A 24,387-nucleotide genomic window follows, 5' to 3' on the forward strand; every position below is an offset into this window, starting at 1 on the left:
ATGATGGTTTTTATTATTTATGGGCACATTTCATGAGACAACTTTCTTTTGGTGCACTACTGGAATACTTTGTTTCATGTTGATTTGGATACAAGCATATAAAGCCATTTAATCACAAATAACCATTTTGAAAATAGTGCAGCAATATTTGAACTTTAAGCATTAAACTGACAATAATAAAAATCTGCAGTACATTTGTAAGGAGTAATGTTATTATAAGCAGAAATCAGATCAAAAAACATATTTACCTTTATTTCAAATTAAATGACAGAAACAATTAATCTGACATTTCTGACTTACACTTAACATATAAGGCCTCAGGGTGAATTATTATTTCAAAAAGATCAAACTATTAAACATCAAGGTCTATGCTTATTTTAACCACACAGGAAAAAATAATTTTTAATCCAGTATGTAAAATGTACCATCTGTTCAAATCAACCGGAAAAGTCATGCAAACAATGATTTGCATAACTGTCCTATTTTTCCATTTTTTTATAAATCGCTAATCCTCCCGCTAAAGCAAGACCTCCCAGTGTAATTATTAGTGCTGGTGGAAAGACTAAATCTGTTACTACAATGGCAGTGATTCTTGTTGCTACAGCTAGTGCTACTGTTGATCCAGCTGTGCCTGCTGCAATAAGCCAACGCTTACGTTTGAGAATGTTTTGAGACCACTCATTTGTGTAGTACCCCCATTCATTTTCATCTGCTGTGCTTTCAATCTTCTCCAGCAGCTCTTTGACCTGATTATGGTTAGGGTCTCTGATGTTGAATGCTTGATATCTGCCACTACTGTTAACCAGTGACTTTGTCTTATACACCCTTTCTCTGATATACTTATCTAACGATGTTCCCCTTAGATGATCAGCGTGAGTGAACAGAATGATGCTGTAACGTACAGCATCTATACCAATGTTGTTCTGGACCCATTTCACAGTTTCCTTCTCCTCATCTTTGAATCTCTCATCCAGTCTGATGACCAGCAGAAACACATGAGGACCAGGAGCAGACATACGGACACACTTCTCTAATTCAGCTTTCATCTTCTCTTCTGGTGCATCAATCAGTCCTGGAGTGTCGATTATTTTCATCTTCTTTCCATCAACACAAGCTTCTTGTATTTCACAGGTTTTAGTAAAACTCTGTCGGCCCACAATAGTTTTGACAGCACTGGTCTTTCCTGATCCAGTTTTACCCAGCAACACAATCTGAGGATTTTCAGACCCTGTCAATCCCAATTTCAAATAATCAGAGTGTTTACAATGCAGTGGGAAGTTGTATTTTTTTTTATTTTCCTAATATTTTTCATGTCAGTTACATTAAAAAGTAGATTAATCTAAATTAAATCTGAAAAATAAAACGTATTACCCATTGACTAACTGCTACTTGTTCAGGGGTGCGTTTCCCAAAAGCAACTACTGTATGGTGGCAAGTTATGTTGTTAGCAATAGAGTTCAGTGGAACTTGCGACCATTGTTAGCTAACAATGCCTTTGGGAAATGCACCCCAGGCCAGTTCTTAAAGGGTTAGTTCACCCAGAAATGAAAATTCCCTCATGATTTACTCACCCTCAAGCAGGGGCATGTCCAGGATTTTATACTTGGGGTGGCAAAGAGGGGGCAAGAGCAGAATGAGGGGTGGCAAATATAGATCAGTGTTTGTACTCTCCATATATTCTATTCACTAACACCAGTGTTGGGGAGTAACTAGTTACATGTGACGGAATTACGTAATTTAATTACAAAATAAATGTAAGTGCAATCTGTTACAGTTAATGAGAGAAAAGGTGTAATTAATTTACAGTTACTTGTGAAAATGTTGAAAATTACAAAGGGGGTTACATTTGATTTTTTTCACACAAACACACATACAGATTTGATTGATTTATTTCTTAATTGCATTGACTGGTCTAAAATACGAGGCACCAATGTTTCAGGAGTTTAGTACACAGAATAAGATGCATGCTTACTCAATAACTGTTTTATTTCCTATTTGGGTTTATGTGCATGCTTTAAAATTAACTGTTTTTTCCTCCCTAAGGCATTGTTAGATGCCGCTGTCATAGCTGTGAAAAGATTTGATTTTAAAAACAGTATCATAGCTGTCAAACTATTTCTTGTTATGATTTTAAACCTGTATTTAACCAGAATGATCAGAATTTAACCAGAATCAGATTGATCTCAAAGAAAAAAAATGTGCTAAAGTCTGATTCTGTGGTGGCTGTGGTTTTAAATTAAATGATTATAATCTTAATTTAAGTGATGAAGGGTTAGAAAGTCTGCCAATAATCAGTGTTGAGTTCTACTGTAAGCTTAACCCTGCCTGCTTTAAATGATTCAAAATGATTAACAGTTGAAAATATTTTAAATTTAGAAAAGTAATCAAATGTAATCTGTTACATAACTTTAATAAAGCAATTGAAATAGTTACACTACTAATTACATTTTAAATAAGGTAACCTGTAAACTGTAACCTGTTACATTTCCAAAGTAACCTTCCCAGCACTGTCTAACAGTAACATCACAGAAAATATTCTGCAAGTCAATGGTGAAAAGTGTCAAAGATTCATGTATTCACTTGCCCTTACCACTCACTTATGTATATAGTTATTTTCACCTTATGCTGTTGGATTTATAATTAGACATTAGAAAATCACTATTATGACGTTTTAAAAAATACTGTTTGTCAAAGTTCAGCACTGTTTTGTATTGAAGTATGAAGAGTACGAAGAGTTTAATTTTCTACAAAATGTGAGTTGAGCTGTCCTCGTTTTAATGCATTAACTGTCTATAACAGTAATGTCTAAGAGTGAGTGATTTATGGAGCTACTTAATATTTTGAGCTTATTTAAAATTCTAAACAACAACAACAAAAAACTTATTTGTTTATCTTTTGATTATTTATAAACTTTTATTAAAGAAATGTGTCAAATGTTGCTCATCAGAATCATGGGTTTGATCGAGAAATGTAGGCCTGTATGTTAAATGCAGTGCAGTTTTCTCTGGATAAAAGTATCAAATGAATGAATGAAGGAATGAATAATAATAATAATAATAATAATAATGATAAAATAAAAATGAATGTGTTATTTTCTTTTCTTTAAGTAGAGTAAGTGTGCATTAAACGATTCAAAGGTTATCAGAATTAAAAGTTAAATCTGTCACTGCAGCTTTTTGAAGTGCAAATTTTTTGGAAGAATGAAATAATAGTAGGCTACGTTTTCATCAGTTATTTTATCAGTTATTAAATCAGATACAGTGAAGCACAGTAAAATTACATTTGTTTGAATGCATTTGTGAGAGTGTGATTACGAGTAAATTAGTCCTGTCTGTCTGTGCAGTGTCTCTCTACTAATAGTGAAGCTGTGGATTTTGATTACTTCAAAACACAAAGACATTTTCGCATCACAGGGCAGCGTTGACAATATTATTTGTTTCTGTGTGTGAGTGATCTGTTATGTGTCTGTACGTGTGTGTGTGTGTGCAGTACAATCCTTGTAGGCAGAACTAGTTTAGAACAGCTATAGTTACAGCATTAATTGTGCTAGTGATTGAGCGGTAATGGAGCACTCTGAGAGCGAGCCAAAACCAGAATTCTCAGTCTTTCAAAAAATCCCCGCTTCACTCAAAATTATGCTGTTCCGCTCTCAATGCACTTCGATCCCATACGCTGCTTTGGGGTGGCAACTGGGGTGGCAATTTTTTAGGGTGCCAATTTCCACCCCGTGCCACCCTTGTGGATACGCCACTGCCCTCAAGCCATCCTAGGTGTATATGACTTTCTTCTTCTAATTTCAGAATTATATTAAAAATTGCCCTGGCTCTTCTAAGCAGAGCAAAGTGTGTATTATGTTTGAAATATGGATATTTTTCTTACAAATAAAACATGGAATCCTTTCAGGAGGCCTTTATGTACCCCCTGGAGCCGTATAAGGCACGTTTTATTATGGATGTGTGCTTTATTTAACATCTTTTGGCCTGTTAAAAAGAAAAAAAAAAACACCCACCGACTGCATTGATTGGAACAGCACTTGGAATAGCCAGGACAATTTTTTAATATAACTCTGATTGGATTCATCTGAAAGAAGAAAGTCATACATACCTAGGATGCCTTGAGGGTGAGTAAACCAGGCTAATTTAAATTTTTGGGTGAATAAACACTTTAAAACATTCTTTACATAGTGTCTATGTTTATACTACTGCCCACAGCTATTACAAAATAAGTAAATTAACTATATTAAACAAGTAAAAATTTAAATATTTAATTGCATTATACAATATGAAACTCTGATAATTTGTTTCTAAGACAAAGACATACACTTACCAATCTGTCCTCCATTTATCTCTAAGATCCTCTCAATCTTCTCCAGAAGTTCAGTGACCTGTGAGCGGTTCTGCGTGTCATTATTGTTGAATGAGTGAAATCTTCCACCACACTCATTAACTAGAGCCTTGAGATCATTACTTTCTCTGATATACTCATCTAATAATTGTTCCTTCAGATGATCAGCGTGAGTGAAGAGAATGATGCTGTAACTTGCAGCTTCTTCTCCAAAGTTCTTCTGAATCCATTTCACTGTGTTTTTCTCTTCTTCTGTGAATCTCACGTCCAGTCTGATGACCAGCAGAAACACATGAGGACCAGGAAGAGACTTCTCCACACAGTTCTTTATTTCCTGCTCCACTTCCTGTTCTGACATTCTCGTATCAAACAGGCCTGGAGTGTCGATGACTGAGATCATCATTTCATCTGTCCCTACTTCTTGATGTTCACAGGTTTTAGTAACTGAATCTGGTGATATAGACTTCTCAAAATACTGTGAATTCAAGATGGTGTTTCCTGTTGAACTCTTTCCTGATCCAGCTTTGCCCAGCAGAACAATCCTGATATCAGATGTTGATACTGTGAATCAGATTAAAATATCTGTCATTAAACAGAGCATTTGACCAGCATGTAACAATAACTGTACTGTTTAAGAAAGCGCTCTGACATTTGGAGTGTAGCTGACTTGATTCATGTAGCTCATGGTTGTATTATGTTTCAAAAGAATAGAAAGGTACGCTTACAGAAAGTGTTCCTTCTCTGAGCTTCCTGGTACATCTTATTGCTGTAGTGCTGTCCGCTGTTTTCTCTCACCATCATCTCAATCTTCTCCAGTAGTTCAGTGACCTGAGAGCGATTCTCAATGTCTTCATTATTGAATGAGTGATATCTGCCATTACACTGAAGAACAAAACCCTGGAGATCATCATTTTCACTAATATACCCTTGTAATGGTTTCCCCCTCAGATGATCAGCGTGAGTGAACAGAATGATGGTGTGGTCAGCAACATCTTTTCCAAAATTGTCTTGAATCCATGTCACTGTGTTTTTCTCTTCTTCTGTGAATCTCCCCACTCTAACAACCAGCAGAAACACATGAGGACCTGGAGCAGACATCTCCACACATCTCTCTATCTCTTTCTTCATTTTCTTGTGCGACAGTGTCGTATCAAACAGGCCTGGAGTGTCAATGACCAAGATCCTCCTTTGATCAATCCTCACTTTTCCTTTCTCACAAGTTTTAGTAAACGACTCTTGTGAATCTCCCGTCTCAAAGTACTGCAGATCCAGGATGGTGTTTCCCGTTGAACTCTTTCCTGATCCAGTTTTACCCAGAAGAACAATTCTAAGTTCAGATGAAGTTGATACTGTGAATCAGATAAATAAAAAACAAACAAATAAATAAAAAACAATCTGTAATTAAACAGATAATTCCCAGCCAGCACACCTACATGGGGCCCAGATGAGTGGCCCCTAGGCAATCTAACTGGGGCCCTGCCAGATTGGTCCTCAGTTTCCATGAGAGCCCCACAGGGGCCAGCCCAGCCAAGTTAATGAAATGAACACTGCTCAGTATGCACACTAAATTGTAACCATGCAGCCATCAGCTACAGTATCGCATCAGAAAGTGCACTATAGATCCCCTGAGGAACAGTTCCACTCATTCTCTACTATAGGAGAGGAAGCATTGTATAAATTTATTAAATCATCTAAACCAACAACATGTATGTTAGACCCTATTCCATCTAGGCTCCTAAAAGAGGTGCTTCCAGAAGTCATAGATCCTCTTATGACTATTATTAATTCCTCATTGTTATTAGGATATGTCCCCAAAACCTTCAAACTGGCTGTTATTAAGCCTCTCATCAAAAAAAAAAAACACAACTTGACCCCAAAGAACTAGTTAATTATAGACCGATCTCGAATCTCCCTTTTCTGTCCAAGATACTAGAAAAGGTAGTATCCTCACAATGATATTCCTTCTTAGAGAAAAATGGCATCTGTGAGGATTTCCAGTCAGGATTTAGACCGTATAATAGTACTGAGACTGCTCTCCTTAGAGTTACAAATGACCTGCTCTTATCATCTGATCGTGGTTGTATCTCTATTAGTGCTATTGGATCTTAGTGCTGCGTTCGACACTATTGACCACACTATTCTTTTGCATAGAGTAGAACACTTTGTTGGCATTAATGGAAGTGCATTAGCATGGGTTTAAATTATACTTATATGAGCGCCATCAATTTGTAGCAGTAAATGAAGAGGTATCAAATCGATCACAAGTGCAGTATGGAGTACCTCAAGGCTCAGTACAAGGACGTTACTCTTCATGCTTTACATATTACTCTTGGGAGATATCATCTGGAAACACAGTGTAAGCTTTCACTGTTATGCTGATGATACTCAGCTCTATATTTTCTTTGCGGCCCGGCGAAAATATACCAATTTGAAAAAACGGAATGCATAGTCGATATAAAATAACTGAATGACAAGTAAATTCTTACTGCTAAATTCTGAAAAAAAACAGAGGGTGTTAATTATAGGACCTAAAAGCTCTGCATGTAATAACCTAGAACGCTGTCTAAGACTTGATGGCTGCTCTGTCAATTCTTCGTCATCAGTTAGGAACCTAGGTGTGCTATTTGATAGCAACCTTTCCTTAGAAAGCCACGTTTCTAGCATTTGTAAAACTGCATTTTTCCATCTCAAAAATATATCTAAATTACGGCCTATGCTCTCAATGTCAAATGCAGAAATGTTAATCCATGCGTTTATGACCTCAGGGTTAGATTATTGTAATGCTCTATTGGGTGGTTGTTCTGCACGCTTAATAAACAAACTCCAGTTAGTCCAAAATGCAGCAGCTAGAGTTCTTACTAGAACCAGGAAGTATGACCATATTAGTCCGGTTCTGTCAACACTGCACTGGCTCTCTATCAAACATTATATAGATTTTAAACTTGCTTATTACTTATAAAGCCCTGAATGGTTTAGCACCTCAGTATTTGAACAAGCTCTTGTTACATTATAGTCCTCCACGTCCGCTGCATTCTCAAAACTCTGGCAATTTGATAATACCTAGAATATCAAAGTCAACTGTGGGCGGCAGATCCTTCTCCTATTTAGCGCCCAAACTCTGGAATAACCTACCTAAAATTGTTCGGGAGGCAGACACACTCTTGCAGTTTAAATCTAGATTAAAGACCCATCTCTTTAACCTGGCTTACACATAACACACTAATACACTTCTAATATCCAAATCCGTTAAAGGATTTTTAGGTTGCATTAATTAGGTAAACCGGAACCGGGAACACTTCCCATAACACCCGATGTACTTGCTACATCATTAGAAGAATGGCATCTACGCTCATATTAGTCTGTTTCTCTCTTATTCCGAGGTCACCGTAGCCACCAGATTCCGTCTGTATCCAAGTCAGAGGGTCACTGCAGTACCCCGGATCCAGTACGTATCCAGCCCAGATGGTGGGATCAGCACCTAGAAAGGACTTCTACAGCCCTGAAAGACAGCGGAGACAGGACAACTAGAGCCCCAGAGACAGATCCCCTGTAAAGACCTTGTCTCAGACGACCACCAGGACAAGACCAAAGGAAACAGATGATTCTTTTGCACAATCTGACTTTGCTGCAGCCTGGAATTGAACTGCTGGTTTCGTCTGGTCAGAGGAGAACTGGACCCCCGACTGAGCCTGGTTTCTCCCAAGGTTTTTCTCCATTCTGTCACTGATGGAGTTTTGGTTCCTTACCGCTGTCGCCTCTGGCTTGCTTAGTTGGGGACACTTCATTTACAGCGATATCGTTGACTTGATTGCAAATGATTGCTCAGATACTATTTAAACTGAACTGAGCTGCATGATGACATCACTGAATTCAGTGATGAACTGCCTTTAACTGTCATTTTGCATTATTGACACACTATTTTCCTAATTAATGTTGTTCAGTTGCTTTGACGCAATCTATTTTGTTTAAAGCGCTATATAAATAAAGGTGACTTCACTTGACTTGACTTGACTACAGAGTGCTAAGAATAAGACTGAAGCAGCATTGCAGTTAATTAGATGCTTAAGTTAATTAATTGAGAGATGACTGAGCATCTCTCAAGATCTCAGCAGAGGATGATTAAATGAATCTGCAGATCTTACATCTGGTTTTCTCCCAACTCTTTACAGTCATTTAGGACTTTTAACTAATTTAAGACTGTTTATGTGGTCAGTCATAAAAAAAAATGATAATGGCTTTATTAATCAATCACGGGAGAGATTGATTAATAAAGCCAATCTCTCCCGTGAACTGCCAAAATACAGACAGCATGTTACATGTCCCACCAGAGACAGTAATATATTGGATCACCGTTACACCACAATAAAGGATGCATATCAATCTGTTCCATGAGCAGCTTTGGGACGGTCTGATCACTGTCTGGTTCATCTTATACCAACCTACAGGCAAAAACTTAAATCTGCTAAACCTGCAGTAAAGACTGTAAAGAGATGGACCAACGAAACAGAGCAGGATTTACAAGCTTGTTTTGACCTCACTGATGGGAGTGTTTTTGAAGCTGCTACCACCTGCTGCTAGAGACTCTTTCACCTAGATATCACACTATAGAGACTGTGTCTGTTCCCCGGGCTAGAAAATACAAAAAACGTCCAAACCAATTAAGAGCAACAATTTAATTGAGGTTCAACAAAATAAAAAAAAACAGATGCAATACGGATAAACAAATGATAAAGCTTGGCTTATTGAATATCAGGTCCCTTTCTACGAAAGCACTTTTTGTAAATAATATGATCACTGATCATAATCTAGATGCACTCTGTTTGACAGAAACCTGGCTAAAACCTGATGATTACATTATTTTAAATGAGTCTTCACACCAAGATTACTGTTATAAACATGAGCCACGTCCAAAAGGTAAAGGGGGAGGTGTTGCTTCATTTTATAACAATGTTTTCAGGATTTCTCAGAGGGCAGGCTTCAAGTATAACTCGTTTGAAGTATTGGTGCTTAATATAACATTATCCAGAGAAACAAATGTTTAATGATAAATCCCCTGTGATGTTTGTACTGGCTACTGTATACAGGCCACCAGGGCACCATACAGACTTTATTAAAGAGTTTGCTGATTTTACATCTGAGTTAGTGCTGGCTGCAGATAAATTTTTAATTGTTGGTGATTTTTAATATCCATGTTGATAATGAAAAAAGATGCATTGGGATCAGCATTATAGACATTCTGAACTCTATTGGGGTTATGGGGTACGACTCAGGACCTACTCATTGTCGAAATCATACTCTAGATTTAATACTGTCACATGGAATTGATGTTGATGGTGTTGAAATTATGCAGCCAAGCGATGATATCTAAGATCATTATTTAGTTTTGTGCAAACTTCATATAGCTAAAATTGTAAATTCTATTTCTTGTTACAAGTATGGTAGAACCATCACTTCTACCACAAAAAGACTGCTTTGTAAGTAATCTTCCTGATGTATCCCAATTCCTTAGCATATCCAAAACCTCAGAACCAACTTGATGATGTAACGGAAACTATGGACTCTCTCTTTTCTAGCATTTTAAATACAGTTGCTCCTTTACGCTTAAGGAAGGTTAAGGAAAACAGTCTGACACCGTGGTGTAATGAGCACACTCGCCACCCTAAAGAGAGCAGCCCGGAAAATGGAGCGCAGCTGGAGGAAAAGCAAAACTAGAAGTATTTCGTATTGCTTGGAGGGAGGGAAGTAACCTATCTTACAGAAAAGAATTAAAAACTGCTAAATCTGATTACTTTTCGTCTCTTTTAGAAGAAAACAAACATAACCCCAGGTATTTTATTCATACAGTGGCTAAATTAACGAAAAATAAAGCATCAACAAGTGTTGACATTTCTCAACATCACAGCAGTAATGACTTTATGAACTACTTTACTTCTAAAGTCGATACTATTAGAGATAAAATTGTAACCATGCAGCCATCAGCTACCGGTATCACATCAGACAGTGCACTATAGATCCCCTGAGGAACAGTTCCACTCATTCTCTACTATAGGAGAGGAAGAATTGTATAAACTTGTTAAATCATCTAAACCAGCAACATGTATGTTAGACCCTATTCCATCTAAGCTCCTAAAAGAGGTGCTTCCAGAAGTCATAGATTCTGACTTCTGGACTATTATTAATTCCTAATTGTCATTAGGATATGTCTATGTTAGTTCAAACTGGCTGTTATTAAGCCTTCATCAAAAAACCACAACTTGACCCCAAAGAACTAGTTAATTATAGACCGATCTCGGAATCTCCCTTTTCTTTCAAAGATACTAGAAAAGGTAGTATCCTCACATTATATTCCTTCTTAGAGAAAAATGGCATCTGTGAGGATTTCCATTCAGGATTTAGACCGTATCATAGTACTGAGACTGCCTCTCCTTAGAGTTACAAATGACCTGCTCTTATCATCTGATCGTGGTTGATCTCTCTTATTAGTGCTATTGGATCTTAGTGCTGCGTTCGACACTATTGACACACACTATCTCTTTGCATAGACTAGAAACACTTTGTTGCATTAATGGAAGTGCAGTAGCATGGTTTAAATCGTACTTATATGACCGCCATCAATTCGTAGCAGTGAATGAAGAGGTCTCATATCGATCACAAGTGCAGTATGGAGTACCTCAAGGCTCAGTACTAGGGGGCCGTTACTCTTCACGCTTACATGTTACCCTTGGGAGATATCATCAGGAAACACGAGAGCGGTGTTAGCTTTCACTGCTATGCTGATGATATACTCAGCTCTATATTTCATCGTGGCCTGGCGACACATACCAATTTGAAAAACGAACGGAATGCATAGTCGATATAAAAAACTGGATGACGAGTAATTTCTTACTGCTAAAATCTGAAAAAACACAGAGGTGTCAATTATAGGGCCTAAAAGCTCTGCATGTAATGACCTAGATACGCTGTCTAAGCCTTGATGGCTGCTCTGTCAATTCTTCGTCATCAGTTAGGAACCTAGGTGTGCTATTTGATAGCAACCTTTCCTTAAGAAAGCCACGTTTCTAGCATTTGTAAAACTGCATTTTTTCCATATCAAAAATATATCTAAAATTACGGCCGATGCTCTCAATGTCAAATGCAGAAATGTTTAATCCATGTGTTTATGACTTCAAGGTTAGACTATTGTAATGCTCTATTGGGTGGTTGTTCTGCACACTTAGTAAACAAACTCCAGTTAGTCCAAAATGCAGCAGCTAGAGTTCTTACTACTAAAACCAGGAAGTATGATCATATTAGCCCGGTCCTGTCAACACTGCACTGGCTCCCTATCAAACATCGTATAGATTTTAAAATCTTTGCTTACTTACTTATAAAGCCCTGAATGGTTTAGCACTCAGTATTTTGAACAAACTAGTTCCTCTTGTTGCATATAGTCCTCCACGTCCGCACCTCCGTTCTCAAAACTCTGGCAATTTGATAATACCAGAATATCAAAGTCAACTGCGGGCGGCAGATCATTCTTCTATTTAGCGCCCAAACTCTGGAATAACCTACCTAACATTGTTCGGGAGGCAGACACACCCTTGCAGTTTAAATCTAGATTAAAGACCCATCTCTTTAACCTGGGCTTACCGTAACATGTACTAATACACTTCTAATATCCAAAATCCGTTAAAGGATTTTAGGCCTGCATTAATTAGGAAAAACCGGAACCGGGAACACTTCCCATAACACCCGATGTACTTGCTACATCGTTCGAAGAATGGCATCTACACTCATTATATAGTCGTTTCTGTCTTATTCCGAGGTCACCGTGGCCACCAGATCCAGTCTGTATCCAAGTCAGATGGTCACTGCAGTCACCCGGATCCAGTATGTATCCAGCCAGATGGTGGATTAGCACCTAGAAAGGACCTCTACAGCCCTGAAAGACAGCGGAGACCAGGACTAGAGCCCCAGAGGACAGATCCCTGTAAAGACCTTGTCTCAGACGGACCACCGGGACAAAGACCACAGGCAAACAGATGATTATTCTGCACAAAAACTGACTTTGCTGCAGCCTGGAATTGAACTGCTGGTTTCGTCTGGTCAGAGGAGAACTGGCCCCCCAACTGAGCCTGGTTTCTCCCAAGGTTTTTTTCTCCATTCTCTCACTGATGGAGTTTTGGTTCCTTGCCGCTGTCGCCCTCTGGCTTGCTTTAGTTGGGGAACACTTCATTTACAGTGATATCGTTGACTTGATTGCAATTATTTATTGCACAGATACCATTTAAACTGAACTGAGCTGCATGATGACATCACTGAATTCAATGATGAACTGCCTTTAACTGTCATTTTGTATTATTGACACACACTGTTTTCCTAATTAATGTTGTTCAGTTGCTTTTACGCAATCTTTTTTGTTTAAAGCGCTATATAAATAAAGATTACTTGACTTGACTTGACCACTGATCTGGACGAACTCACAGAGACTGTAACAACGATATATAGTTAGTTTTGTGAGGATATATGTAATTCCTACCAGAGGACTTATTTAACATTCAACAACGATAATTAAGCCATAGGGTTTACAGCAAAACTCAGAGCATCTTCGTCAGGCCAAAGAGGATGCCTACAGAAATGGGGACAGAGTCTTGTATAATAAGGCCAGAAACACACTGAACAAAGAGATTAGAGCGGCTAAAAGGACCTACTCTAAAAAGTTGGAAGACCAGTTTTACTTCCAACGACTCAACTTCAGTATGGAAAGGACTGAGAGCGCATTACCAACTACAAGACACCATCCCCCTGCACTGAGGCTAATCAACGACTTGCTAACGACCTGAATGCGTTTTATTGTAGATTTGAAACACCCCACATCCATTCTGATCATCTCTCTACACAACCGTTTGACACCTCATGCAAATCCCCTCTCCACACATCCTGCTCTTCAAATCAGTTGAAAAACGATGTGTGCCAGGCTTCAGGAAGAACACAAAAGAAGAAAAGCACCAGGCCCAGATGGTGTTACACCAGCCTGTCTGAGACCCTGTGCATGACCAATTTGGCCCCCATCTTTTCACAGATCTTCAACAGATCTCTGGAGTGTGTGAAGTCCTTCCTGCTTCAAACGCTCCACCATCATCCCCATCCAAAGAAGAAACCCAAGATAACAGGTACTTTAAACGACTAACAGACCTGTGGCTCTCTACGTCTGTCGTCATGAAGTCATTGAACAAACTGGTTTCTGGCTTATCTGAAGGACATCACTGGACCCTTACTGGACCCCCTGCAGTTTGCTTACGAGCAAACAAGGTCCGTGGATGATGCAATCAAACATCGGGGATTGCACTTCATCCTGCAACATCTGGACAAAAACAAAGGGACTTATGTGAGGATCCTGTTTGTGGACTTTAGTTCGGCTTTCAACACCATCATTCCAACATCCCTCCAGACCAAACTGACCCAGCTCTCTGTTCCTAGCTCTATCTGTCAGTGGATCACCAGCTTTCTGACAGATTCATGTCAAACAGCCGCTCCACCAACACTGGTGCCCCTCAGGGATGTGTTCTCTCCCCACTGCTCTTCTCCCTCTACACCAGCGACTGCACCTCCAAGGGACCCCTCTGTCAAGCTCCTGAAGTTTGCAGACGACACTACAGTCATCGGCCTCATTCAGGACGGTGACGAGACTGCTTACAGACAAGAGGTTTGAGCAGCTATGGCTGTCTGGTGCACTCTCAAACAACCTGGAGCTGAACACTCTCCACAAACAATGGAGATGATCGTGGACTTCAACGCCGAGGAAAAAACCCCCCACCTGCAACTCCCCCACTCACCATCAGTGAACAGCAGAGGATGTGGACTGCTAGGAGCAGTGGATTCATTCAGCCATTCCTGTGGAACCACACCATCTCTCAGGACCTGAAGTGGGACACCATCATCAACTGAGTTGACTTGCCATTGTTAAAAAGGCCACAACAAAGGTTGTACTTCCTTCACCGCTGTGGGAGTTTAAACCTGCCACAGGAGTTGCTGAAACAGGTTCTACTCAGCTGTCCATTGAGTCTGTCCTGTGCATTTCAATAACTGTCTGGTTTGGTTCAGCTACAAAATCAGGACATCAGAAGACTACAGAGAAAGGTTCAGACTGCTGAAAGAATTATTGGTGTCTCCCCTGCCCACCCTTCAAGAACTGTATACATCCAGAGTGAGGAAAAGGGCCTCGAAAATCACTCTGGATTCCCTCTCATCCAAGTTACCCCCTTTTTGAACTTTTGCCATTTCTGGCCGGCGCTTCACAGAGTCCGCAAATACCAGGGGGACAGTACAGGCACAAGAACAGTTTTCTTCTCTTTCCCCAGGCAATCTACCTCATGAACAGTTAATGTTCACCACTTATGCAAAAATGTGCAATATTCTATATTTAATTATCCATTCCAAGTACATCTCTGCATCTTACTCTATTCTAATCCATGTCATCTATAGCACAACTGTTCATACAATTTATTTATTTGCATTTTTTTGTGTTGTCCGTTGCTGTTGGTCTCTGTGTAACTGGAAGCTTATGTCACTAAAACAAATTCCTTGTATGCATAAGCATACTTGGCAATAAAGCTCTTTCTGATTCTGATTCTGATTCTGAAAAGTGTATTTTGAAATAATTGTGTGTGCTTTTGTCCGATGAAGTGTGAAAGAGAACAGACAGCATGCCAGTACCGAATTAAGGCTTCAGTTACTAACATAACCTTGGTACCTGTATGGAGTGATGGGGGAGGTGTTTGTGGCCGGGTGGGCAGAGGGTTTGCCTCATTAACTCTGTGGGGAATCTCCTGTTTACTCTGAATACTGAAGCCTTATCTGTTCACGTTCGTGTAGCTGCACGAACCACTGGTGTCAAAAGTATTCACATTCATTACTCAAGTAGAAGTATAGATACTAGGGTTTAAAAAGACTTTTGTAGAAAGTTAGAAGTTATCACTCACGCTTTTTACTCGAGTAAAAGTGTAAAAGTACTGGTTTCAAAACTACTTAAAGTATAAAGTAAAAGTAATGTAAGGAAAAAAAAAATGCCATTAAGAACAAAAGCTTAGGCCACGCACACAGGGGCTATTGTGCACTACCCCACTCCTCAAAAAACATTTTTCTAAAGGCTATAGGGCCATAATGACTATAATTTTATTGGTGTAACATATTCATTTTGAAATTCATTTTGGGATTGGCACTAGATTTACCTGTTTCAGCCGCATATATGCCCATTGAAAATGAACGCACTTTAGTACAATGCAAATACCTTAAAGAACTAGAGATATGATGACTAAGTTGCCTATAAGTATTGTAATGGGTGCAAAAAGTCAAACTTCGAGAGGTCATGGTCATCAATAACCTTTAATGGAATGTATTTAATGTACATCCAAGCTTAGCTGCAGGAATCTGCGAGGGCAATTAAACAAGAAAAATTGGTGTACCCAGGGGCAGGCTTAGTAACAAATTACCCTTGTATGGTTGTTCTATTTACAATAAACATTAGTGCTGGTCAAAAGAAGGATTAATCCAAAAGTGATAATCAAAAACATAAAAATGAAAAATAACTCATAATCCTAATACCTTCTTGATCGATAGCTTCCTGTATTCGCTACATGGTTAGAGAGCTGGACTTGTAACCAGAAGGTCGCAGGTTCGAGTTCGGTGCTGGCAGGAGTTGTAGGGGTGGGTGGTGTGGGTGGCGTGAATGTACTCGGGCAGCGCTCCTTCAACCCTCAATACCCATAGCTGAAGTGCCTTGAGCAAGGCACTGAACCCCCAGTTGATCCCGGGCGCGTGGATATAGCTGCCCACTGCTCCGGGTGTGTGTTCACGGGGGTGTGTTCACTTCTCACTGCTGTGTGTGTGCTTTGGATGGCTTGGTTGGTAAGGTTGCAGAGTGCACCAAATTCCGAGTATGGGTTACCATACTTGGCAAATGTCACGACTTTTCACATTGTCAATCGTCGTTGTAAAATCGCATGAGACGCTAATTTATGTCCAATCAAACGTTCTATTGTACGCGGGGACTACCTACAGTAGCTTAATTTGCGGAGGATGAAGAGGGAAAGCACCCATTTGATAAATGAGCCCGTAGTGAGAAAGATAACTTTTTAAGTAGGGTCCGGTGCCATTTCGATACTTTTTAAAATGGTACCGGTGCCTAAACGGTGCCTGAAACGTACTTAAAAAAGAGCCACAAAAAAAAAACGGGGAGGTTAGGCTAGCGCCAAAAAAGAACTAGGATGCTACAAATATTGGAAAATAAATATTCCATTAGCTTTCACCTTGGACCTTGCTCTCATTTGCCAAGTTGTGCTTCCCTTATACTTAGGCTAATAAATGTATTTCACAAACGCACAACATAATGTTTCTACGGTATCTTGTCAATCAACTCTGATATTTAGTTTAAAATGAGTGGTGTCTGTCACTGTCTGTAAGCAGTCTGCGAATGAACTGTATGCTCATTCTTTTACAGTACACAATGTAGCAACAATGTCGTTGGTAAGTACAGGTACTGTGCAATCAGTCTTAGGCACAGTTAGCTTTTCACCCCCAAAAGGGGGTTTTAAGCCATTTATTTATATCTTTTGCTACCTGTAGTGTGTAAGGGAGGAAAATCTCAGTTTGCCCATTAATTTTAATAATAATCTAGTGTGATTTTGAATGCACAAGCAGTCTGGACAACGGCCAAAATGAAATGTTTGGAATGTAAACTGATTTTCTCTAGAACACACTACAGCAAAAATCATATAAATAACTGTCCGAACACCATTCTGTGGGGTGAAAACACTAACAGTGGCCTAAGACTTTTACACAGTAGTGTAGGTATAAAGTACGTATGATTTAATTCAGTATATTTAAATAAGTACAATTGGAAGTATGCGTTTCGTTATATGTGGTAAAGGGCTAGATTGGTCGCTGGTGGTTGTGGGATGAGCGGTGACGAGCGAAAACTTTCAGAAACCGACTGCGCCCTGTGACCTTTTGTAAACTGTATTTATGACAAGTGCACAGAGACAGATATTCTAAACAATCTATCGATAAACGCACACCTTGTGTCCTCTGTTTCTGTTTAAGTGCGCTCGCGCTGCTCCACCGCCGTCTGTGGATGTGAAGCCGCGCGCTGAAAAGAACGAGAGTAGACGGTCTGCCGCCGTTTTTCATATGAAATTTAAGGGGACTGACTCTGAGCAGATCGCGAATTGGAGTACAGTTTTATGGAGCTAAATGCTATTAGCCCCTATAAAACGCCTAGCGACGCCCATGCTTCTTGTGTAGGCATAACATTTCGGAGAACCAGGACAAACATTTCAATCGATCGCTCAGGGATTTAAGAGGCACCGAAAAAATCTGTGTCCTTATTCGTGTTCGGTGCATACCGGTTCCATACCCCCAACCCTACTTTTAAGAAAATATATTTTTGACTATACGAACCCCAACACTGGCTATGCCCTTACTGGAGAGTGTGATGTGATCTGTGTCATGTGCAGGTGCGATTGGATCGCGTACAAACCAATAGGGTGTCGGAATGGTATATGTTTATACTTCTCATCCAACCACAATCACTTCACTCATCCGGATGGCGAGGGCGCATTTATCTGGATAGGTTTTTTTTTTTTTTTTTGGAATGATTGACAAGCCGGATGAAAACCAGCCGAAACTGAGTAACAGGAACCTATTTTTAAAATGTAAGGAGTAGAAAGTACAGATAATTGCGTGAAAATGTAAGGAGTAGAAGTAAAAAGTCGGCTGAAAAATAATTACTCAAGTAAAGTATAGATACCCAAAATTTCTACTTAAGTAATGTAACGAAGTATTTGTACTTCGTTACTTGACACCTCTGGCACGAACAAATGGCATTTCAACCTGCCAAAAGACGTGGACCCGACTGCTATACGAGTCGACTCTGAGCGTTATTTCATCAGAATCTTTCCACTGATTGCGACAGTCATCTATCCGCATACAGCCTTAAAGCACGGCAGGTTAAGCAATGCTCATTCTTGCATCTCGGGAAAAGGAGTGAGGATTAACTAAGTCAAATAAGATTCATCAAGTACTGCCTATAGTAGAATGATAGTCAAATTCTGTGTGTGTGTGTGTGTGTGTGTGTGTGTGTGTGTGTTTATTTTCTTTCACACACTTCACATAGAAACATGCAATGCTGCGACATGCGATAAAAGGTATCTTTTCCATGTTAATCTGAGTTTTTGTCCTACTCAGCCGTGACGGAAACACACAAAGTTTCTATTTTAGAAATGGTTTCTATTTCTGTGACATCACTGCTGGAACAATATGCAAACTATGACAATTATAATCTCAGGTTTATGTGCTTTATTCAATGTTAAAAGTGTTTAATGTGAGTTTGATTGTATACTCTCTGGTTCACCTAAAACCTAAGCCGAGGTGGTACAAAAAAAAAGTACCAGGTACTGTACCCAGTGGAAAACCCCCAAAAGTGAACCGTACCGAACCATACCATACCGTACCATGCAGTGGAAAAGTGCCAATAATCTATTGAAACGCTAGCCAAAGGATGCCAGGAAAAAAAAAAAAGAATGCTGAATTATTTGCAGAAAATATTTGTAACATATTAAACTGGAAATTAACATGCACATTTTGATTAACATTAAAAGGTTTAGATGTTGATGTTTTATTGAAAATAAGCTAGTCCACCACTGTGGTGAATAACATTACTTTAGTTGGGCTCTTGATGCTTTAGCTGCTTTATGGTTTGTTTGTGTCCTTTGTTACAGTGTGTTTAGAAACATATTATTGGTTGGGGGAAAAAATTCAAAGGTTATCTTGGTTATTTATGGATGGGAATAGAACTTTCATAATTTTAAAGTGGCCACATTTACAGATCTCATCATTGATCAAAAGTGTTTTGTTGTCATTAATAGATCTGAACTGCGCACTACTAACCCTGAGATAAGGCTGTTATAATAACCTTTATACTGCGATACTGACAAGCAACTGCCATAACCACGATGTTCACATTTTTATGAGGCTAGGCCCTTGTTTTACACGTAATTCCTGTGTATTGAATGGTTAATATGTTTATAATTATAACACAAGTGAACTTTTTTTGTTTTTACACCAACTTTTTTTTACTTCATTGCATGTACCATTGTGATTTGTAAAGAGGTTCTGTATATTTGCACTAAACAGACAGAAAGAGAAGGGGAGATCTAGTGAATGTGTGCAATTTTCTGCATATTCTGAAATTGGATTTAACTCTTAAGTTATTCAGACACACAGTTATCAAGAAGCACTGTATGATTCTCAACAGGGCCATACACAGGGGGTGGACTGGTGGCTAGATCCACTGGCTGCCCCACTGCCATAATCAGGTAAGCACTGAAGACAAAACTGGCTGGCCTCCAGTTAGATAGCCTAGGTGCAACACATCTGAGCCCCACATGGGTTTGCTGGCTGGGATTAAACAGCATGTTAAAAAACTGTAATATTTAAGAAAGAGTTCTGACCTTCTCTGATACTCTTGATCTTCTCTATCAGTTCAGTGACCTGTGAGTGATTCTCCGTGTTCTTATTGTTGAATGAGTGAAATCTGCCACTAAACTCTTCAGTAAGTGCCTGTAGATCTGGATTGCCTCTGATATAATCATCTAATGATTGTTCCTTCAGATGATCAGCATGAGTGAACAGAATGATGGTGTGATGTACAGCATCTTCTCCAAAGTTCCTCTGAATCCATGTCTTTGTGTTTTTCTCTTCTTCTGTGAATCTCATGTCCAGTCTGATGACCAGCAGAAACACATGAGGACCAGGAGCAGACATACGGGCACACTTCTCTAATTCATCTTTTATTTCCTCTGCTGGTGCATCAATCAGTCCTGGAGTGTCAATTATTTTTATGCTTTTTCTAGCCACATGTGCCGTATGCAGTTTGCAGGTTTCAGTAGAACAATCAGTTGAATTTCTCCTCTTAAAATTCTCTTGACCCATGATGGCATTTCCTGCAGCACTCTTTCCTGATCTAGTCCTTCCCAGAAGCACAATTCTTGGTTTCTTGGACCCTGCCGTTCAGAATGTTAAAACAGAATGATTACAATCCAGAAATTCAAAATGAACTAAATTACAGCAAACAAATAGTCAAAATAGATTTAATGATGTCATTTTAAAATGAACTGAAACATATGCAGTAACTGATGCAGAACTGATACAAAGACGTTTACATGGACATCAGTAATCTAATTATTTACCTTATTTTGAATAAGCAATATTACGATTAAGGTGTTTACATGAGCTGCTTTTAGAATATTCCTTTCATTTTCTCGTTTTACATGTTTACATAGTACATAGATCGATTGATTGCACACGTCATTACATCCCCATGTGACGCCATACGACGTCAAACCCAGAATTTCACACATCAACTTATAGTTCATCTTCGTTATGATGCTATACAGTTTTGTGTTTAATTTTGAATTTTACAAAAGCTTGCAGTAAATTATTTGTCGTGCTATACATGCAAACAGACGGCAGGGTTGTTAAAGCCATGCTCTTTTGTTTGATGTCAAATGGTTGACCACTGTCGCAAAATGCAGTGAAAAGTCCTACACAATGGTAATAATGTGATTAAGGTGTGTACATGTCTGTACTGCACTTCAATAATGTGACTAAAATAGGAATACTCCACATCTTTATTCAATTTGTTTTTACTTCGAGTATGACTTTGGCAGGATTAAGGTAATCAAAAAACTCTGTTTACGTGGAAGATTCTTAATCAGAGTATTGTGTTAATTGTGTTAAAAAACGTAACATCCAAAACTGTATAGCATCATAACGAAGACGAACTGTATGTTGATGTGTGAAATTCTGGGTTTGACGTCGTATGGCGTCACATGGGGATGTAATGACGTGTGCCATCAATCGATCTATGTACTAGGTAAACATGTAAAACAAGAACATGAAAGGGGTATTCTAAAAGCAGCTCATGTAAACATCTTAATTGTAATGTTGTCGTATTCAGAATAAGGTAAATAATTCGATTTCTGATGTCAGTGTAAATGTAGACAGCAACCTGGATAGATTTTATTTTTGCATTCCTGATACATCATGCTGGTATTACTACATCGAAAATTTCTTATTGTAGACAGAAAAAGACAAACACACTTACAGAACTGTTTATTTCTCTGAGCTTTCTGGTACATTTCAATGGTGTAGTGCAGCAATCCATTCTTCTCGACCATTTCATTAATTTTCTCTATCAGTTCAGTGACCTGTGAGTGATTCTCCGTGTTCTTATTGTTGAATGAGTGAAATCTGCCACTAAACTCTTCAGTAAGTGCCTGTAGATCTGGATTGCCTCTGATATAATCATCTAATGATTGTTGCTTCAGATGATCAGCATGAGTGAACAGAATGATGGTGTGATGTACAGCATATTCTCCAAAGTTCCTCTGAATCCATTTCACTGTGTTTTTCTCCTCATCTTTGAATCTCTTATCCAGTCTGATGACCAGCAGAAACACAGTAGGACCAGGAGCAGACATACGGACACAACTTCCTAAACATTCAGCTTTCATCTTCTCTGCTGGTGCATCAATCAGTCCTGGAGTGTCGATTATTTTCATGTTCTTTCCATCAACACAAGCTTCTTGTATTTCACAGGTTTTAGTAAAACTCTGTCGGCCCACAATAGTTTTTGACAGCACTGGTTTTCCTGATCCAGTTTTACCCAGCAACACAATCTGAGGATTTCCAGACCCTGTCAATCCCAATTTCAAATAATCAGAGTGTTTACAATGCAGGCAATAAACAAACAAACAAACCACAATAAAAAGTACTAAATTAACTTAATGATATGGAATGAACTAGACAGTGACATGTCACATATAGGTTTTTATATCATAATATATAATATATATATATATCGTATATATATAAGATATATATATATAAACACTATATTTTTCTCAGATATGGTGAATAAATATGTTTCAAAGACACACACACACACACACACAGTCACTCACAGAACTGAGTATAATAATACTAAAGATAATAAATAATAAGAACCAACATACTACTGGTTTCTCAGAGAAGGGATAAGAGGTTGCAAAGCACCACACACACACACACACACAGTCACTCACAGAACTGTTCTCCGTTTAATCTCCACTGAGCTTCTTCGTACATCTTATTAGTGTAGTACCCTATTCCATTCTCCTTCATCCTCTCAATCTTCTCCAGAAGTTCAGTGACCTGTGAGCGGTTCTGCATGTCATTATTGTTGAATGAGTGAAATCTTCCACCACACTCATTAACTAGAGCCTTGAGAGAATCAGATTTTCTGATATACTCATCTAATGTGTTTTACCCTTCAGAGATGACTCAGCAGTGAGTGAAGCGGAATGCTGCTTGTAACTTGCAGCTTCTTCTCCAAAAGTTCTTTGAATCCATTTCACTGTGTTTTCTCTTTCTTCTGTGAATTCTCACGTCACAGTCTGATGACCAGCAGAAAGAACACATGAGGGAACAGGAGAGGCACTTCTACCTCAACCAGGTTCTGTATTTCCTGCGCCCACTTCCTGTTCTGACATTTCTAGTATCAAACAGGCCTGTGAGGCTAGTGTCGATGACTGAGCTACGATACGGTCAACTAGTCAGATCTTCGATTCTTTTTCTCACAGGTTTCAAAGTTACATTGATTCTCTTGGGAATCATCCCACTGTTAAAATGCTCTCTGCCGTATAGTGGTTCAATGCTGAAAACTCTTTCCTGAACCACGTTTGTACCCAGCTAGAAACGAATCCGACATATCAGATGAATTTGAGATCCTTTGAACCAGATATAAAACTTACTTCAAGGCGATAAACAATAGCATGGTAAACAAGCCTAGTAATGATAATAACAATAATTACATTAAAATTATTACATGATTTTTAATGGTTTAATATGTCAATTATAGGGATAGTTCACCAAAAAATGACCCCATGTTTTACTCACCCTCAAGGCATCCTAGGTGTATATGACTTTCTTCTTTTAGACAAATACAGTCTGAGTTATATTTAAATTCCAAGCTTTATAATGGCAGGAATAGCTGCTGAGATACCAATAGTCCAATAGACCCATCCTCTCCCCCACTAATTTAGTGCGTCTATCATCATAAAAACCCCCATCCCAAAAGTGTTTCACACGGCCTCGGGGGGGTAGCGGAGTGTGTGGGTGAACTGAAACTAAATGATTTTCTCTTTGCAATTAAACATGCAAAAACCACAGTGGGGGCAGTGTGACACACAGTGGTCAAATACTGTAATCAGTGTATGCTAGCCACTCGATTGCCTTAGACTGTACTGGGGGACTTGTGGATGTCGTTGGAAAGGTTATGAGTGGTCATGAATGAATGAATTGAAAATGACAATTTGTCCATGTTTCACTCTGTCTCAAATCGCGCTTATGGTAAGCGCTTGAGAAACAGTGTCTCTTCCGTGACTCGGTACGCATTCAACTCGTTTTTTTTTTTTTTTTTTTTTATCTCGAGCAAGGACTGTACAACATTGTCAGATAACATGATGTTGACCTGATTTTTTAGTAGAAAGGGGTGACAGCACACCGTATATAAAAAGAAATGATCATTCATGGTGTCATAACCGCTGGGCCAAACTTCAAAAAACATATCTAAATAGTAATCAGCTTTGAGAGCAAGGGGGCCCCCTGGGTGTTGTCAGGCTCCTATGCAGCTTGCGTATTTTGCGTATCAGGGTATCTAGGAGAACGACTCTGAGTGTATGACCAAGCACAGTGTGACACCTACTCCCACAGCAAGCCTAGTGTTAATGTAACTTCATCATTCTTGTTATATATGCTTTTGTTTTCCGTGTTGTGTTCAGAGTTGCTTCCTCAGAAAATTATACTTTGTATATCAAGTCCACCATCACCCTCCCCCTCTCATCCCCGAAAAAAACAAGGTAATCCACTTGGCCCCTCCCTCGTATCTCTGATATCTGGAGCCGCACCTGCTGTCAGTCAAACTCCCAGTGAAGGATCAGTTAGCACTGTATTATTCAGATGCTT

General features: G+C 39.0%; 1 protein-coding gene and 1 pseudogene across 1 annotated transcript; one reads left to right on the plus strand and one right to left on the minus strand.

Annotated features, from left to right (window-relative positions):
• Nucleotides 1-22,695, minus strand: LOC109101308 (GTPase IMAP family member 8-like). Its single transcript, XM_042745794.1, has 6 exons — nucleotides 22,467-22,695; nucleotides 21,488-22,078; nucleotides 19,833-20,384; nucleotides 5,070-5,693; nucleotides 4,327-4,905; nucleotides 1-1,228 (listed from the first exon to the last, which is right to left on the minus strand). The coding sequence occupies exons 1-6, from the start codon at nucleotides 22,591-22,593 to the stop codon at nucleotides 480-482; spliced, it is 3,222 nt and encodes a 1,073-aa protein (XP_042601728.1). The 5' UTR covers nucleotides 22,594-22,695; the 3' UTR covers nucleotides 1-479.
• The window catches only part of LOC109070544, a 731,031-nt pseudogene that overhangs the window by 607,302 nt on the left and 99,342 nt on the right, over nucleotides 1-24,387 (plus strand).

This window comes from Cyprinus carpio, chromosome B19, assembly GCF_018340385.1.
Source record: "Cyprinus carpio isolate SPL01 chromosome B19, ASM1834038v1, whole genome shotgun sequence".
NCBI classification, from domain to species: Eukaryota; Metazoa; Chordata; class Actinopteri; order Cypriniformes; family Cyprinidae; genus Cyprinus; species Cyprinus carpio.

What these genes read in the sequence shown, in the direction of transcription:
- LOC109101308 (XM_042745794.1), bottom strand. Translation starts at nt 22,593, where the DNA reads ATGCAGAACCGCTCACAGGTCACTGAACTTCTGGAGAAGATTGAGAGG. An exon ending in GATCAAGAGTATCAGAGAAG is followed by an intron (nt 5,694 to 19,832) that starts GTCAGAACTCTT and finishes TCTGATTCACAG; the next exon opens with TATCAACTTCATCTGAACTT. An exon ending in TCAGAGAAGGAACACTTTCT is followed by an intron (nt 4,906 to 5,069) that starts GTAAGCGTACCT and finishes TCTGATTCACAG; the next exon opens with TATCAACATCTGATATCAGG.